Raw genomic sequence first — 18,522 nt, 5'->3', positions numbered from 1 at the left:
AAGGCAAATGGCCTTTAAATCAACGATCTAACAAGGTCCGTGAAAGTCAGAAAATTTTTCGAAAATCGAAATATTAAAAGAGCCAAACCTGACTCTAAAGGAGCCAAAATCTTGCTTCCTGAATTGAAAATACAATTGGAAGCTGGTTTTCCCCGTTTTCCGCATAAAAGCCAAGGTAGAATCACGATGGAGATGAAAGATAAGGCAAGTAACCTTTGATTCAATGATCTAACAAGATCCGTGCAAGTCGGAAAAAACTTCGAAACCCGAAAAGTTTTAATTGACTAAACGTGACTCTAAAGGAGCCACACCCTTGCTTCATGAATTGAAAATGCAACTCGAAGCTTGTTTTCCATTTTTGCTTAAATGCCAGAAAATTTCGAAGGAACCCAAAAGCCATAGATCAGTCTTTCTTGAAAAGATGTCCATATTCAAAATAGCCAGAAAGTATGCTTACTCCCACTTCTCACAGAAGCTACTAGAGTAAGCTTGGCCGTTTTCCGTGTAGATCCGCCAGGCTAGCCTTGAAACGGGTTAAAGCAACGCTGCACCAAGCCGTACCAAAGTGACAGAAATTACATAAAGTCTTAAAAATAAGACATGAAAGAAAAACGGAAACCCAGAATAGGTGGATCGCCACCTCATTACACGTAGAGAAGAGGAGTTCATTCCGTAAGAAATAAGCGCTTCGAACCAAGCCAGTCTAAGTGACAAGCGAACAAACACGCCCAAAACCCCTATAAAGACTCTGAATCAAATCCAGAGTTGAGGCGGAAGCCCCTAAGTATCCCAAGAATATCCTTACAGAAGACATCCGTGTAACTGGAATGTGAGAAAGCAAAGACGCCTTCTTGCCAGCCTTAAGAGGTCTGGAACCAAGATAGCAAAGACCCGTACTGTGCGACCAACAGGTCGCCAAAACGATCTATGAGAAAGATCCTGTGAAAGCGAGGGTATAGAGCCAAAAGCTAAAGTAGATAACAGCCAGCCTGAAGCTTTTCGTTTGGAAACAAACGACAGCCAAGGCCTGCCTTGCGCTTCCCTTTTACCGTGAGCGTCTCTTAGATAGATAAAAGCCCGCGTGCATAGAAGGGGTCTCAAAAAGAGACCTTTCAAACAAGAAAGAGATTAAAGCCTAGCCAAAAGAACAAAACTTTAAAGGCAGAGGCTTACCCTCAGGTAAAAAACCGGCAAAGTTAACTCCTTTGTATCTGCGTCCTGTCAGACCACAAAGATATCCAGTTAGAACGTAACCACCCAGGCGAGAGAAAAAGCGCGTTTTGTTCAAACGAGCCCATCATAAAAACCCGAAGCCACAAACTCCCCGAGCTAGGAGATCTTGATCTTACAGACACTTTCTCCTAGCTATCCAAATCCAGATGGATTTTAGCCAAACCCGAGGGCGGTTCCGTAGAACAAAAACAGAGAACCTAAGTTCTTAAGTTTGGAGTTAACCGAAGCCTACAGAAAGCGCTCCGCGAGTGACACGCTCTTAAGCGTAAGACACAAGCTAAAGCAACGCCGCCGCAGGTATAAAGTCGAACGTTGTCTACACAGGTAGTGGTGACAAAGAAGACTCGCTTGTGAAAACTCCACAAGTACAAAAAACCCCGCCAGAGGATCTAAGAACTTAACACTCAAAGATTCTCCTCAGAAGGCTCAAATCAACCTCAAAATGCCGCGAACAGCGACACAGCTGAAGTATAAGCCTCCCCTCGTTCAAAAGCATCATAACAATCATCGAAATGATGAGAACCAGTCACCAATCCCGATAAGGCAATACTTGCCAAAAATCGGAAAAGTTTTGAAAAAATTCAACACCGGAACTCCATGACCAAAACTCCATCCACCTGTCTCCTTCCAGCGGGAAAACTGGAAAAGGAAGTGGACACAGCCTGAATAACAGCAAAGGAACCGCAGCGACGGAACCGACAGCCAAAGGCTGAAAGGTGCCGACTACCAACACCCCAGTGTTAACGGTAGAAGGCTATCCCATCCTGTACCGGAAGCCACAGCCACAAAAGCGGAAGCGAACCGGCCGTGGATTAGTAAACATCAGAACCCACAGGTAGCATAAAAACACACCGGACGATCCCGTAGTCCTCAAACCATTTCAGCTGCGAGCACCACTGCACTTGCTAACATGAAACGGAACCTAAAATCAGGGCTCTTCAGTAATGCGTAAGCACCTTCATCTGAACAGCCGTCAAGCACAACCGTGCAATCCGGAAGCTGACTCCCTGTTTGACTTAACTGTCCAACAAAGAACCAGCCCTCCGTTCGCTACCTGCCCCCCGTTCCTGTCAAAACCTAAATGCCGTTTTTCACTGACCAGGCCACTGCGCTGGACAACTTAAACGGCAAGTTAAGCTGGGTGTCATCCACCACCGTGGACACACCCTCACAATCCTCTCCTTCCTACTTGGTTACAAAGTTAGGAAGGTGACCCCCAGAGAGACTTGCATGGTCAATCCAAGAATCACTCAGACCAACAACCTCCTGCCCCCAGGGCGGAAGCTTACGTTGCCCAGCCACGAAAATGCGTGCCACATTCCTCCTGCGAACGTACACCACTTTCACCGGAGAACCCGGCTACACGCGGCCAATTGCCAACTCCAGGGCAATGGACAACAAATCCAGGAAGCTGAAGAGAACATCCTGTTCCTCCGAACTTCCAGAAGTCGGAACCAGATAGAGGTAGAGTAAGTTACCCCTTTGTTCTCAACCACCCCTTCCGGTCAAAACTTAAATGCCGTTTTCCGCCGCCCACGTCACTGCGCTGGACAACTTGAACGGCAAGTTAAGCTGGGTGTCGTCCATCCCCGTGGACGCACTCGTTATCCTTTCCTTCATGCTCGCAATGGCAATCAGGAAGGTGACCCCCGGAAAGACGCTCCCGGCCAAGCCGTTCGCGGTCGATCCCAGAATCACCAACTTCCACAATACCTAAATGCCGTTTTCCGCTGCCCACGTCACTGCGCTGGACAACTTGAACGGCAAGTAAGCTGGGAGTCGTCCACCACCGTGGACGCCCCCTCGTTAACCTCTCCTTCATGCTCGCAATCGCAATCAGGAAGGTGACACCCAGAAAGACACTCCTGGTCGATCCAAGCACCACCTAGTTTCGCACACAGTGCCTAAATGCCGTTTTCCGCTGCCCACGTCACTGCGCTGGACAACTTGAACGGCAAGTAAGCTGGGAGTCGTCCACCACCGTGGACGCACCCTCGTTAACCTCTCCTTCATGCTCGCAATCGCAATCAGGAAGGTGACACCCAGAAAGACACTCCTGGTCGATCCAAGCACCACCTAGCTTTGCACACAGTAAACCAGTCGTCTTGCACTACCATGCAATCCGAAAGCTGACTCCCGTACTGACACCATTGTCTAGCAGAGAACCAGCTTTACTGTCTACCCCCCGCCCAGAGGGCGGGGTCGGAAGCCACACACACTCGCCCCCGTCCCCAGACTGAGCAGAGTGCAGTGGAACTTCCTTACGTGTACCAGGGCTCTTACTCCCCACTGAAAGGCCGCCAAAGCGGGTTGAGTCAGCCGAGAGATAAGAACTTTCGCCCGGCCGCCATGCGCCTGAGGCTACTCGCTCCTGACCACGTGCCGAGTTTTGGCCGGAGAACCCGGTTACTAACTCAGCAGACATACCTTGTGTACGAGACGGAACGCCGGAATGCGAACCCAAAAGCGGACACGGCACAATCTCCTCATCCTGAGAGGCATGCACCTCCGCTCTCGTGACTGTAGTGGCAGGAGACGAGCGAACGCTGGCAAGCGAAGAGACGCCAGCCACACCCGAGGGAAGAGAACGAAGCTCCGCTCTCGTCGAAGTAATCTCGGCCGCTAAAGTAGACACCTGCGAACTAAGAGATAACAACAAAGCAGCAACATCAGCTGATGCCAACCCCGGCACCACAGGGGGAGAATCCCCCTTAGCAGGTTTATTCACGTGAGCGGTCTTGTCAACCGGCTTAGCCGACAAAATGGCCGCTGTCTTGTCTACCGGCTTAGCGGGCAAATCAACAAACACATCAAAAGATTTTTTGCAAGAGTATCTTCACCAGAAACGGATTGTTTAGTCTTCCTAGAAGATTCTTTAGAAGAAGTGGGCGCAGCAGCTACCTTTTAGGCGTACACCTCTTCTTGGCATTGTCGGCCATGACACAACAAAGACTCACGAAAAATTTTTGAAAAAAATTTTGCAAGTCCAAAAAGCGGCCAACAACGCTGCCAAAATCAAGAATAAACAAGAACGACCTCACCCCAACAGCAGTAGAGAAGTCCAGATGCAAGAAGATACCAAGAGGAACAACAAAGTCAAAAGACTAAGTCAAAACGGCTGAAACAGCCGGAGCGTACATCAAATGCGACCAGTCTCACTGGCGCTGAGCTTTGGAATGAATTGCATATGGCGGTGTATGCGCGCGCATACGGAAGGCAGTCTCGTTTCCGGGCTGGCTTAGACACCCTTACGGGTCTCATGTCACTCTTTTTTTAGAGGCGCCTTCCTTGTTACCAAGGGGACGCGTACAGCGTTACCAGCACTGAACTAGGGTTAATTGCTATATGTGAGTTGGGTAAGATATGTAATTTAATATATTCTATACAAGAAACACCTAACAAGGGTAAAAGGAGAAACAGAATCCGTTAGTCGCCTCTTACGACATGCTGGGGAGCATGGGGTAAATTCTTCCCCCTAACCCGCGGGGGGACCAGGGAGGGGTAAATCCTTCCCCCTAACCCGCGGGGGGGACATGAATCAATCAAAATTGATGAATCAAAGCAAAATGAAAATAAAGTGGTTATTACTGAAGTTAAACCATTTAAGTTCCTGACCTTGTCTTCAAAAAGAGTATTGAATATCATATATAAAACACACAAAAATAATTAAATTAAAACAAAAATGAGTGTACACTAACAACATACAATGGACTTGTAACAAATCAAGCTGTCTGAATTATGCCTAAAAACAAACACTTTAAGGGCTTGCAACATATGTTTTACATGTTGCAGCGTGTATGTTTTCAACATGTTGAGTTACAGCTAAGTCTAAAACATTAGGTGAATCAAAGGATAATACAGTATCAGTCACTGTAAGTACAACAATTTTAAGCAGAGTTAAACAATGACAATATACTTTCAAAAACTAGTTAGCTCTGTTGTGGTCAATTGATTAGGGCACAGAAAATGACTTGATGTTTACTCACTTTCATATCAATCTCAGTTCATGAAGCATTTTTGAAAAACCAGAACAAAACATAACCCAAGTTCACTATAATAGGTTTATCTCTCTTTGAAGAAATAAGCTAAGCAATTAACATTGTCTCAATTTTATAGGCACGGGGGAATGAATAACTCATTCATGAGTGATACGGTAATTTTTCTTTGGTATATAACTCTGTGCACTCTCAGGTACTCTTGTTTGTAGAAGCACCTCTTTCATACTTATATCACAAACACCAAGTCACAATGAACATTCACACAGACCGCAGACGTGAGTGATGAAAACTGCACCAGCATACTAAACGTAACAGCCATTAGGTGTGTTAATATTCAGAAAACATTTTACAAAAACGCAATATTATCTGAAAAGTTCATCAAAGATTCAATAACAACCAAACAAACATTTAAACCAAGCATGTATTAAAGCAAAATCCTAAACATTTCCCTCATTACTACAGCATGACCTGGCATTGTTAGTCATGTCCTTATGTCTAACATCCTACTTAAGACTTGGAATGTGCCAGTGTGACTGTTCCTTGGCTGGCAGAATAAGAACATTGCTTGTCTATTCATTGTTTGATCGTCACTTCAGAAGTTTAAAAAAACACAACAAACTTATTGACTTTACATCCCCTCGAGTCGAACTGATCAATCTTGGGAAAGATCAAGACACCTAAACGCCTACTTTAACATAACGCTTCTTCAAGCACCATCTTGAAAACCTACGGTGTGTCAGTTAAAACACTGGCACGACAAAAAAATCCTTTTACTTTGAACAGTTAACCTGTGACATTCATAATCACTTATACCTAGCAAGGACGTCACCCCGGCCTCCCCCCATCATCCATATAAAAATGAAAACGCCTTTACACACAAAACAGGTGAATACAGCATTAAAAAATCCCAAATTAGCCAATCTCACACACACAAAGACAATTTCCTTTCCTTCAAAATATAAGCATCTTGACTTTTCAAGACACATAAAACACGTTCTCTCTGAGATGAACCAATGCATACTGGCTTGATGGGTTATAAATAAATACACTATTTACAACAAGCAAGCTGCTTTTGAGTAAAATGCCATCAAAGCGCCATGTTAAAACCAAAGTCACCACTGCCTCAAAACACTCATCAAGACGTTTTTACACATGCTGAGTTAACAGTACAAGTACCTGCTTTCTATCCATATTAAAAAAAGAAAACAGTTCTGAACTGACTTTTTGTAACTTACTCATATGACATGTGAGTTCACAGTGACTTACATAGTTACTTACAAGTTGTGGCTTCATACAAAAAAATTGTAGTACATGTACGAACAAAAAACGATTGTTTCAACAACAAAAAAATTCTGTGATCCTGTAACTCCAAAAATGAGGTCTGATCACTTCATATTTTTGCAGTCATAAAATACTACAATAACTGAAGTATTCAACCAACATTTATACAATAGCTCCCTCCCTTGTCACTCACTATTTACACTCCTTGTACCCTCACCTCACCTCTCTCACCCCCAGTAAACATGACCAGTAAACCAAACGATCGTAAATTCATTGCACTGATGTCCAAGGGGAAAGTAAATGATGGTCACAACAGTACAGAACTCCAACAAGGAACAAGGAAAAACGAATATCCACTATGCTGTCATTATGTGTAGTCACTCGAGCTACACTAGACGGACAGACAAAACACTGACTGATTTTAATACCTTTCCTGACAGCGTTAAAGAAGGCCATGACTGTGAAAAATGCAGTGTCTGCACGAGGGGCATAAATCAGTGCATTCTGTAAGTCTATTGATGAACTTGAAAACTGTGCAAAGCAGAGCACGTCATTTTCGTTAGAGAAAATTAACGCAAACCATGTCTTTCTAAAAATTAAGAGATGAAGAGGAAGCAGGTATTTGTGCAAACAAACCATGACATCAGTTTTATTTTTTTCTCTCCATGGTATTTATTTTGAATCTGTGTGGAACTTTTCAACTTTTTACCAGTTTGAATTTTGGGTCCGGTGATGTTCAGTGAACAATCAGTATGTGAAAGAATGAACTCAAATGAACAGTAATGGAACAGAATCTCATGCAACAAGGGACAAATAGTTATGACTGATGACTGAGGTAACTAAAATACACAATACATTTACTAGTTGCAGAGTTAGTTGTAAATTACTGTAATGCAATTCAGATTCAAAATAGCAAATGTCAACAATAAAAAGGGATGAAGTCATAGAAGGTAGTCATATCATTACACTTATTTACAAGAACAAATGATAAAACACCTCTAAACAAACAAAAACCCAACAGTACAGTATTACAGTTCAAAGCCATGTTCTGCTGGTTTTAAAACCAAAAGACCAGGACACAGGCTATTTTCCCCTCATTTTGTAACTATTTGACTGTTTGTACAGCAGTTGCCACACTGTCATCAGCAAACTTATCCAATGAAATTGCTTGCGAATAGCAATACAAAAATAAAACTCCTCAGTACTAATCTAAAACATACACAATGTCAGGAGTATTCAGTCTGTGTTAAAACAACCATGTAGACATATTTGTATTACAGCCACCGTTCAGAAGTTTGAGACCAAAAAGTGCTCAATTGATCAAATTTGACATGCACTATTTTTGGCATTGTATTTGACCTTTTGATTTCAAACATGTTTTTACCTTTCCTCTGGTCATTTAAAAACCAAGCACTTATGGACAGTGGAATTTTAATTTCATTTCCAAAGGAAAACAAACTGGAGAATAAACTAAAAACAGACACAGGTAAGGTTTATTCCTCGATACCATTTTGAATTCTCGACTTTGAAAGCCCTAAAACTGGGTTCTAATTTTGTTGCTGTAAGCCCCGGATTATCATTAAAACTCCTTAGGGCCTAACAATACACGTACTAACCTGAACTGTAGAAGTTATGCTGTGTATGACTGTTTTTAACAGAAGTCACTCTACTGGGGTTGCCATTTAAGTTTGCCATTCCAAAAAAGGTTGTCGGCAGTCTCACTGTTTTAAAGTTTGTGACCTCCTTGTTCTTTGGCACCTAGCACGGTTAGATACTTGCAGGTAATGGTTTGCCTATCATTACCTTTTGCAGTAAAAGGATATCCCTAGGTTACACCCCAACCCTTTTTACCAAAGAAAAACAAAGCCACTAAATTTGCCGGACACCAGACTTGTGCCTGCCCAGCAGAAGGCAGAAATGTTGTCATCTCTCTCTAAAGTTGGCTTGTTTTGTTGATCAGGCTCCTGGAACTAATGACTGTTAACGGGCTGGCTTGTCATCTCACACGCGGATGTCAGTTACACACAGAGCAGTGGTCATCATGACCACTGTAGGCAGCAGGTTGCATTTTGACGTGGAGCCAGCCCACTGTTCAACACCAGAAAACAGTCATCAACACAACTGGGTGATCTCAACACAGTCTCTCAAGGCAGCAGCAGCAGAATCCCTCAGATTTTCATGTCTTCCTGTGAGGCTAGGCTGGCCAGTGTCTTGCGAATGCGTAGGGCTGTGAGTCGAGCAGCGGCATTGTGGTACCAGCATTCCTTCATCAGACGTGCCATGACTCGAAGGGACTGCAACAGTCAAGGTCATGTAAACTTTTTTTGTCACCTCAATTGTCAACATTTCGTCAGCCTCAATTTTTCACTAAAAGAAACACCAGTGGCAGTTACAAGAATTTCTAAGTTTAGTTTTAAAAGTTCTCAGCCATGAATACACAGGCTCATTTGACTCATACTTGCAATCACAAACGATCAGAATCCACTCTTCATCCTTACATCCCAAAACAGACACACACAAGTCACCATCATAATTGACATCCAAACATTCAATCTCATCCATAAAATGCATTGCGTCTAAGGCTACAAAACACTGCACAACACTCAAGCTCCACACAAAACCAACCTCTACTCCTTGCCAGCGGTTGGGGGTGGCGGGCCTGTGTCGCTCTGTGACAACAATCTTCCGCATATCTTCCAGGGAAGGATCGGAGGGAACCATGTCATAGTACGGCAGCTGGTAGTCCTCGAAGATGCCACTGATGGAACAGCGACGGGCAATCTCCCACAAAACCAGTCCAAAGGAGTAGACGTCTGCCCGCTTGAAGGACTCAAAGTGGTTCATGTTGATGGTCTCGTCCAGGCACTCTGGCGCCATGTAGCGCTTCGTGCCCACGCGATTGTTTGGCGCGATGTCTACACTGTCTGTTTTGGAATCGTGACGGACGGCAAGACCTACACAATGAAAGAAGACAAAAATCATGTGCTACATTTCTTTTGCATGACAAGGCAAGTTCTTGCCCCTTCAAGGTGAAAAAAACAAAACAATGAGAGTGGTATGTCTTTCACCTGTCATTTATAGATAGTTGTGTACAAAATTCACAACCCAAAACTGAAGAGAAAAAGGAGGATTAAAAGCTAACCTCAAAATTACTACACCTTACAATGAAAATCTACAATTCTTTTTCTCATACTTACCCAAGTCTGCAATGCAGCAGGTATTGTTGCTTTTGACCAGGATGTTTTTGGACTTGATGTCCCGGTGAGCAATAGCGGGTTTACCTGTGGACATAAAGTGGTAATCTCAATGTGCCCCTAAAAACAACAAGTCGCGTGAAGCGAAATAAAAACATTCAAATAATCTGTCCGCCTGGAACTAAAAGAGCAACACTCAAATCCTGGGAATAGTTATTACCAGGATTGGTAAAGGCTTGGCTACATGAAATCTGAAGACCGAGACGGGTTGCGCTGGGCTAAGTGTAGAATGCAAACATAGAACCGATTTTCTTTAATTTTGAGCACATTTTCAGAGTAAACATGACATATCCATATATTATTGGATTCAGGAAATAATAAAGAATCCAACGCACTCATATTTGTATCAATTATCAACATTCTAATTTTGACTCAACTTTTTCTTTTTTTAAATTGATTACCGGTAATTCCTTTTTAAGTTAAATATAATCCAAAAGCCCGGACTGAGGCACACAAAAAAATTGACCAAAATCGAAAATTTCAAGAGTAAATTTTCATTTGATAAATATACTTACCCAAATCTCATAAATAGCAATTTACTTCATTTGAGTGCTAAAACGTTGAACACGCTTCCCTGGTTACACAAAGGAAAGCTACTCCCAAAAAAAAACCATCACGTAACAAAACGCCATATTGCTCTCACTTTTCTTCCAACGCCTCAGCTGCTCAGACGTAATTGGACTCGCGCTCCGGGCTTTTGTTGCCCTTTTCAGCCTTGGTTGGCTGAATTTTTCCCTGGTTTTCTCTTCGTCCTTACTCACGGGTGAGTTCTTTCCTGCTTTCGTTTTTGGCTAGGGAATTTTCGGTTTTAGACCTTGTGTTTCTAGAACTTTTCCGGTGGTCAACATGTCTGATAAAGACGCAAAGAAGCGTAGCTCTACGCACGTGGAGCCTGATACACCTAAGCGGTCGGCAAAGAAACCTAAATCTAAGCCTACTGTGCAGGTTGTTGACCCAGCCACTTCTGCTACATTTAACGTAGTCATTGATCCGCCTACTGTTTCACCGGTGGTTTCTCCACCTCCTGAACTTAACAGAATTTCAGCTAGCAACGTTCCTTTAGACAAAGAGCAGATGTTAAGACATTTTTCAGACTTTTGCGGGTCAGTTGAAGGACATTTTTGTGGGGGAACGGAGAGCTGCCAGTCTCCTTTCTTCCAAACTTCCCTCTAGGGTTGTCGGTGTTGAGTCGTTGTGAAGTATGCGACTTCCTTCTGCCACTGTTACCTTTGTGTAACCAGGGAAGCGTGTTCAACGTTTTAGCACTCAACTGAAGTAAATGGAAAATTTCCTAAATAAATTATCATTTAATTAATATACTTACCCGAATCACATTAGCATTGAGTCACCTGAGATGCTTATCACTGAAAAACGCTTACCCGGCTAAAGAATTTAAAGGGAAGCAACCCCATCACCAAAACGAAAGTGAAAGTAGCTTTGGTAATGGGCCAGTACACCGGGAGTTACCTCCCATACGGGTGTATGCCACGTCACTTCCTCTAGGAACACGTGCCTATTATCATACGGCTTTAAAAAATCTTAAAACCATAAGCGGGGCAGGTGGGAGGGAATACAGTATGTGATTCGGGTAAGTATATTAATTAAATGATAATTTATTTAGGAAATTTTCCATTTAATATCATATTCTTACTCCGAATCACATTAGCAGATAACATCAACAAGGCGGTGGGCTAGAAATGAATCAAAACTCACCATCAAGTTCTGGACAGGAACTGGCCTGCTGCTATGAGCGCTGGAAGGCCTCTGGAGCCATCCTGTCGAAGAGCTGTGACGTCCCGAAGATAAAAGTTTATGAAAACATCTTCGGAACGCCAATACGCAGTTGTCAGCACCTCCTCTAGACGTCTGGAGCGCAGAACTGCCAGAGAGGATGCCCACGCCCTCGTTTCATGGGCTCGGGCCGAGTCAAGTGGCAAGGAGGGCATAACCCCCCCCCCTCTTTGTGCGACTCCACTCATAAGCCTGCTTGATGAGCGAGGACACCCACCGGGCCAACGTTACCTTCGACAAATCTTTCTCGCGCCTAGTAAGGAGAGAGATAAACAACAACTTCTGAGAACTAGACCGAATCGGCTGAGTCCGGGCTAAGTACAGACGAAGTGCCCTCACAGGGCAATTGACCGAATCGGGGTCATCCGGGGCCAACGCGCTGGTCAGAGCCTTAACTCTAACCAGCGGAGAGGCCTGCCCCGGAGACTGATTCTTGGCCAGGAAATCAGGCCGGAAACGCAAAGATGCGGAACCGTCCGGCTCAAAGGAGATATCTCCAGGCTGACCCGACAGGGCGTGGACCTCGCTACCCCGTCGGGCCGTAGCCAACAAAAGGAGAAACAGCGCTTTGCGAGTGACATTGAACAGACTGGCCTCGCTTAAAGGCTCAAAATCCGCAGAACGAAGGAATTCCAGGATTAAAAACAAGTCCCACTTGGGAGCGGGCAAACGAGCTTTAGCTTCCTTAAGAGCAGCCCCTTTAATGACTGCAGCTATAACGCCCCCGACTCGAACAGAACGACCAATCTGCTTAAGAGTCGCCGAGATAGCGGAGCGCCGGACCCTCAACGAGGAGACTGAGGCGCCCTGCGAAGACATGAAAGAGAGGTGGTTAGCGACCTGAATAGAGCGCGGAGCCACCGAACTCACCCCTCTAGCTGAACACCAGGCAGTCCATGCCTTCCAGTGGGAAGCATAAACTGAAGAGGTGGACGCTCTATGCGAGCGAGCCACCAAGTCCAGAGTCAAAGACGACGCCCCAGAGCGCTTCAGCGAGTCCCGAACAACTTCCACACGTGAAGCTTCAGAAGACTGGGCTCCTCGTGTGGAATGCCTGTTCGGGGCTGCACTAGTTCCCCTCGCACGAGTGCGAGAGGAATGGGGGGCCCTTGGGCGAGCCGAAGAAGATCTGGAAACCAGACCTGCGACGGCCACAGAGGAGCGACCAGAAGAAGAAGGGCCGGCTCCTCCATCTCCGCTTTCCGGATTACTCGGCTGAGTGACGGAAAGGGAGGAAAGGCGTACGCCTCCAGACCCGTCCAGGGAAAGTCCAGAGCGTTCACTCGCCATGCCTGAGGGTCCGGGAATGGCGAGACGAACACCGGAAGCCTCTTTGAGTACCTTGTGGCAAAAAGGTCCACCAGAGGCTTTTGGACCTGGGCCCAAAGGCGAAGCAGTGCCCCGTGAGTGATCGTCCACTCCGACTGAAGCACCGTACCGGAACGACTGAGCGCATCCGCCAAAGTGTTCAGCCTCCCTGGAAGGTACCTGGCCGAGATCGTGATATGATGCTGAAAGCACCACACCAGGATCTCGCAAGCCCTCTCCGAGAGAGACGGGGACCGCGAGCCTCCCTGCTTGTTGATGTACGCCGCCACTGTCATGTTGTCTGTAAACAGACGAACATGTTTGGCGTACAGGGAGGGCAGAAACTTGGCCAGAGCTAGAGCAACTGCCTCTAGCTCCAGCAAGTTGATGTGCCACAAGGACTGCTCCGTCGTCCACAGACCGGAAGTAGTCTGAAGATCTGTATGTGCCCCCCAACCCTCCCTGGACGCATCTGTAAAGAGGTCCAGGTCGGGGAGGGGCACGACGATCGGAACACCTCTGCAGACCCACTCCGTGTCCAACCACGGAAGGGTCGCAGACTGGAACCATCCCTGCAAAGGGATGAGGGCGTCCCAGTCCACCAGAGGAGAGTCCACAAACGGCTTCAGCGCGAACTGAAGCGGACGTTTGTGGACCCGGCCCAGTGAAACCAGAAGAGCCATAGACTCCATCTGCCCCAAGATGGAGGCGAGCGAGCGGATGGAAGCCATCAGGAGAGGTAAAGTGGAGCGAATCTGGGCTTGGAGCTTGTCCACCCTTCTCTGAGAAGGCTGGACAGTCCAAGCGACCGTGTCGAAAGACATCCCCAGATAAGTGAATGTCTGTGACGGGGTCAGCTCCGACTTTACCCGGTTGATCGAGAATCCCAACGAGTTGGATTCTCGAAGAACCGTCAGGGTATCCTGCGAACAGCCGCTCTGGGACTGGTTCATGATGAGCCAGTCGTCCAGATAAGCCCGCAGACGGATACCCTGGGACCTCACCAGTGCACAGACCTGTCTCACCACCATGGTGAAAATCCATGGTGCGAGAGACAGCCCGAAAGGGAGTGCGCGAAACTGGTAGATCTGATCTCCCCACCGGAAACGAAGCCATTTCCGGTCGGCCGGATGCATAAGAATATGAAAGTATGCGTCCGTGAGATCGATCGAGGTCACCCAGTCTCCTGGGCGGAGAGAGTCTCGGACAGAGGCTGGCGTCTCCATCTTGAATTTTATCTCCCTCAAGAAAGTATTGAGGAGAGATAAATCCAACACGGGACGCCATCCTCCTGATGCTTTGGGAACAGCGAACAGACGCCCGTAAAATCCCAGGGAGCTGTGGACCCGAACTCTCTCCACCGCGCCCTTCTGCTCCAGGGAGGCAATTTCCGACTGCAAGACGGAACGTGCTTCCTGCGAGAAGGGGGGCTTGAACCGCGGAGGCACTCGGGTAAGAGGCGCCTTTTCCTCCCGCCAGAGTAGGCGGAAGCCCGATCTCACCACTCCCACAATCCATTGGCTGTCTACTACCGACATCCAACGAGAAAGTGCCCGGGAGGGGCCTCCCGCCATCACCAAGGTGGAGGGCGGGAGGGAGGTGAGATCGGGAGCGCTTCATTGGGGGTGTGGCTTACTTCCAGAGCCGCCACGCCCCCTCCCCGATGCCGTCCTCTTCTTCCCACCACGAGCGGCCGGCGGAGCCTGCCGCTTCTGAGCTGGCTTGGGGTTAGACGATGTCTGAGCCTGCTTCTGTTTAGAAGGCTGAGACTGTTTCACCCCCTTCAGAGTGTAGTCAAGGAACTGACTGTCCTTGTTTGACTGAATCTCCTTCTGTCTGGCATCCAGTGCCAGCGGACAGAAGAGAGACTCCTCTGAGACCGGGGAGACTCTCAAGGTCTCCCTAGTAGCCAGTTCCGTGAATTGGGACTGCGAGAGGAAGAGATCCCTCCTGCAGAGTACCGCTTGGGTGTACTGCAGGGAGGAAAGACGCAATTGTTCCTCATTGACCTTGGCCAATGCGGCCAAAAGCGCAGAGACATCGTCCGCATTCTGTTCTTCACTGAGAGTGAAAGGAACTAGCGAATCGGTCAATGCCCGAGACAGAGCCCGAACGAGAGTCTCCGCAATGGAGGACAGTTCGATCTGCCGACGTCCAACCTCCTCAGCAGAGAGGAGGGAAGCCTCGGAAACCGGCAAAACCGAATCACGCTTGATCGGTTTAGTCAGAAGAGGCAGCAATTCCCGGGAAACCGGAAGGGTAGCCCTAGGGAGTGCAAAAGACGCCAGCCAATTCTGGCTCTGATTGGGCATGCCAAGCTTCCTATTGACCGTAGGCACGAAGGAAGAGGCTTGGGCAGCTGAAGCCACCCACTGCTGCGCTGATTCCGGAACTGGACCAAAAGGAAGCAGTAACGGAACAGGCACTGGCCGAATACCACTCCCCGCATGTGCTGGACGAACCAGTGAATGCGAAAGTTGGTAAGCCACTGACGGAGACTCGGCGAACCGGAAGGAAGAAACATCCTCCTGTGCCGGCCGGAAGTCCGCCATGGCAGAAGGAACGAATGATGCGGAAGAGTCCGCAGCCACCACCCCTTCAGGAAAATAACGAGACGTTACTTCCGCCGCGACGTCAAGAACAGACTTGAGCTTCGACGGAAACACGCCCCGCGACTCCTCGCTGACCACTGATGGAGCATCAGAATAGTCACACGTGGAACCATGACCGAAGTCACCAGTTCCGGAAGCAGAAGCATGCCCTGGCAAACCGGAAACCGGAAAAGCCTGAGCACTAACGTCATCCTGCCGCCCAAAATCCTGTGAAGGTAAAGGGTAAGCAGGACGACCATCCGCAAAAACCGGAGCTGGATGAGCTGACGTCACTCCCCCGACTGAGTGGAGTGATGCCTGCTCAAGCCTAGGCGCTTGAAAGCCGGAAGGCGCACGCTGTAATCCACTATCTGGTATCCGGAAGGAACCACCAGAAGAGGAAGAAGCGTTTCCGGCCGAAACCGGAAGTGTAGTCAACGGAACCGCAAAATGCGGAAGTGAAGACTGCACTGGTTGACTTCGCGATCCGGAAGGACCGGAAGTCAGTGAATACTCCATCCTGCCGCGACCGCCGTAGCGTGCCGGAGCGGACGGATCATCACTTCCGGCAAGTGCCGGAAATGCGGCAGTCGAAACCGACTGCCGCCGCTGTTCGAACAAGTCCGGGGCCTCGTAGGTTATCGCCGGAAATGAAAGATCAGCAAGGTATCGGTCGTGACCCGATGCGAAAGAGCTGTCCCCCGAAGGAGAACGTCCAGGCGCCTCACGAGGGCTATCGGACCAGCTCTGCTTACCAACCGACGCTGAAGAGGGAGGACGCTGCTCCAAGCCGGAAGTGGAGGACAAAGACACGGAAGCCAATGCCCGGACGTCACTGCCAGATGCCGGAAACGCCGAACTGCTGGCGACGGAACGCTGAAATTCTGCCTGCACCAAGCTGCGGATTTCTGGAACCAGTGACTTTAACAGAGAGGAAACCAACGCACCTTGTCCAGGTGCTAACAAAGAAGACGAAGTCTCCGATGTAGAGACAGGTGCAGAAGTAACAGTAGCGCTAGGCGCCGCAAAAGAAGCAGAAGTAGTAACAGCGCTAGGCGCCGAAATTGGTACAGCCAACAAAGTGTTACGCTCTTGGTCTGTAACAAGTAAAGTTGCTTTGGAAGAGGAAGACTTAGTCTTAATTTTCCCCTTGGGGTCCGACTTGCCACGGCGCTTGTCTGAATCAGACATGTTGACAACAACACGTGGCAACGCGAAAAAATTTACTGAAACATAAGTCTAAACGACTGGAAAATTCAGTAAACACACGCACTAATGCGTTAACAAAATACTATAGCTAAACTTGCCCCACAAGCAGAGGCACGGAGAGCTACAAACAAAGTCACACGAGCTAGAAAACTAACTCACACAACAAAATGGCGACACGCAAGACACTGACACAAACGTCAACAACACGTGGCAAAGCCAAAAAGATTTACTGAAACGTAAGTCAAAACGACTGAAAAGACAGTAAACACACACGCTTACGCGTCAACAAAATACTAAAGCTACACTTGCCCAAACAGAAAGAGGGCACGCAGAGCTACTAGCAAAGTCACACGAGTTAGCTAACTAACTCACACAACAAAATGGCGAAACACGCAAGTCACTGACACACAAGTCCGTAAAAAACGGACAACGTACAGTAACGAAACAGCGCAAACAACCAACAACAAACGGGAACGAGCTCACCAAACTGTAGGCAAGGCGAGCAGACAAGCTGGGTAACGTGGCCGGCGGGTGTCACTCAAACACACAAGGTCAGCCACAGAGCGTCAAAAAGTGAACCGTCCTCTCCGAGGTGAAAAAGACGTATGATAATAGGCACGTGTTCCTAGAGGAAGTGACGTGGCATACACCCGTATGGGAGGTAACTCCCGGTGTACTGGCCCATTACCAAAGCTACTTTCACTTTCGTTTTGGTGATGGGGTTGCTTCCCTTTAAATTCTTTAGCCGGGTAAGCGTTTTTCAGTGATAAGCATCTCAGGTGACTCAATGCTAATGTGATTCGGAGTAAGAATATGATATTAAATTGCTATTTATGAGATTTGGAGTAAGTAATATGTAATTTAATGTCCATTTGATTTTATTCCAAAATTTTAATAATAAATTTTCATTTAATTAATATACTTACCCAACTCACATATAGCAATTAACTCTAGTTCAGTGCTGGTAACGCTGTACACGTTCCCCTTGGTAACAAGGGAGACCACCCTAAAAAAGAGTGATCCATCCCATAATATCAGACCGATGTCCGGTCCAACATCCGTATGCGTGCGCATACGCCGCCATTTGTATCATTCGAACGAAGCCCAACTCACTACTTTTTTAGAACCCAATACCACCACAGCGGGGAGGCGGGAGGGTTTAAACGATGTGAGTTGGGTAAGTATATTAATTAAATGAAAATTTATTATTAAAATTTTGGATTAAATTACATATTATTACCCAACTCACATATAGCAGATTGCTACTATAGGTGGCGGGTATATAGCGAAAATTAAGATATTAGAACCTGTCCTGCGACTACCACAACAGGTAACGCGGAACTGCCGTCCTGTAACAAGACGCCTCTGAGGTAGAAGTTAATAAAAACCTCCTCAGACCGCCAGTAAGCCGACTCCAGTACTTCAGCCAAAAAGGCCCGACCGGAGGACTGCCAAAGAGGAGGCCCATGCCCTTGCCTCAAACGTTCTAGCTATAGAGAAAGGCAAAACTGCCCTAACATCTCCAGACTGTGATTGTCAACAGGTAAACCTCTGTGTGATCAACATGGAGACTCACTTGGTTAAAGTCCCTTTCGCAATATCCTTACACCTGCTGTGTTAAGCGATATCATAAAAGCTTCTGACTTTCTGACCAATTGCCGAGTCCGTGACAGGTACCTTCTGAGCGTCCTCACCGGACAAATAACCACATCAAGCTCCCCAGGAGCAAGAATCCAGTGTAGCAGTCCATCTAGGTAAGGTTGACTACAAAACGTCATACCTCTACCAGAGTAGATAGACCTTCTTCCCTCCATAACTCAGTGTTTAACGTCGTTTTCAACCGTTCAAGGTTAAACC

The 18,522-nt window shown here is 47.0% G+C and overlaps 1 protein-coding gene across 1 annotated transcript in view; it reads right to left on the bottom strand.

Moving 5' to 3' along the window:
• Positions 1-4,606: 4,606 nt before the first annotated feature.
• Positions 4,607-18,522, bottom strand: part of LOC138960344 (TGF-beta receptor type-1-like) — a 39,645-nt gene continuing 25,729 nt past the window's right edge. Inside the window, exons 7-9 of the mRNA XM_070332222.1 lie at positions 9,710-9,793; positions 9,138-9,466; positions 4,607-8,806 (exon numbers count right to left, since the gene is read on the bottom strand). Coding sequence (XP_070188323.1) covers positions 8,681-8,806; positions 9,138-9,466; positions 9,710-9,793 — 539 coding nt within the window. The 3' untranslated portion in view covers positions 4,607-8,680. The remainder of the gene's footprint in view (positions 8,807-9,137; positions 9,467-9,709; positions 9,794-18,522) is intronic.

The sequence above is a fragment of the Littorina saxatilis genome, linkage group LG2 (assembly GCF_037325665.1).
Source record: "Littorina saxatilis isolate snail1 linkage group LG2, US_GU_Lsax_2.0, whole genome shotgun sequence".
Classification (NCBI taxonomy): Eukaryota; Metazoa; Mollusca; class Gastropoda; order Littorinimorpha; family Littorinidae; genus Littorina; species Littorina saxatilis.
Note: the sequence above shows the minus strand (reverse complement) of the source record. Positions and strands in the feature narration are given on the sequence as shown.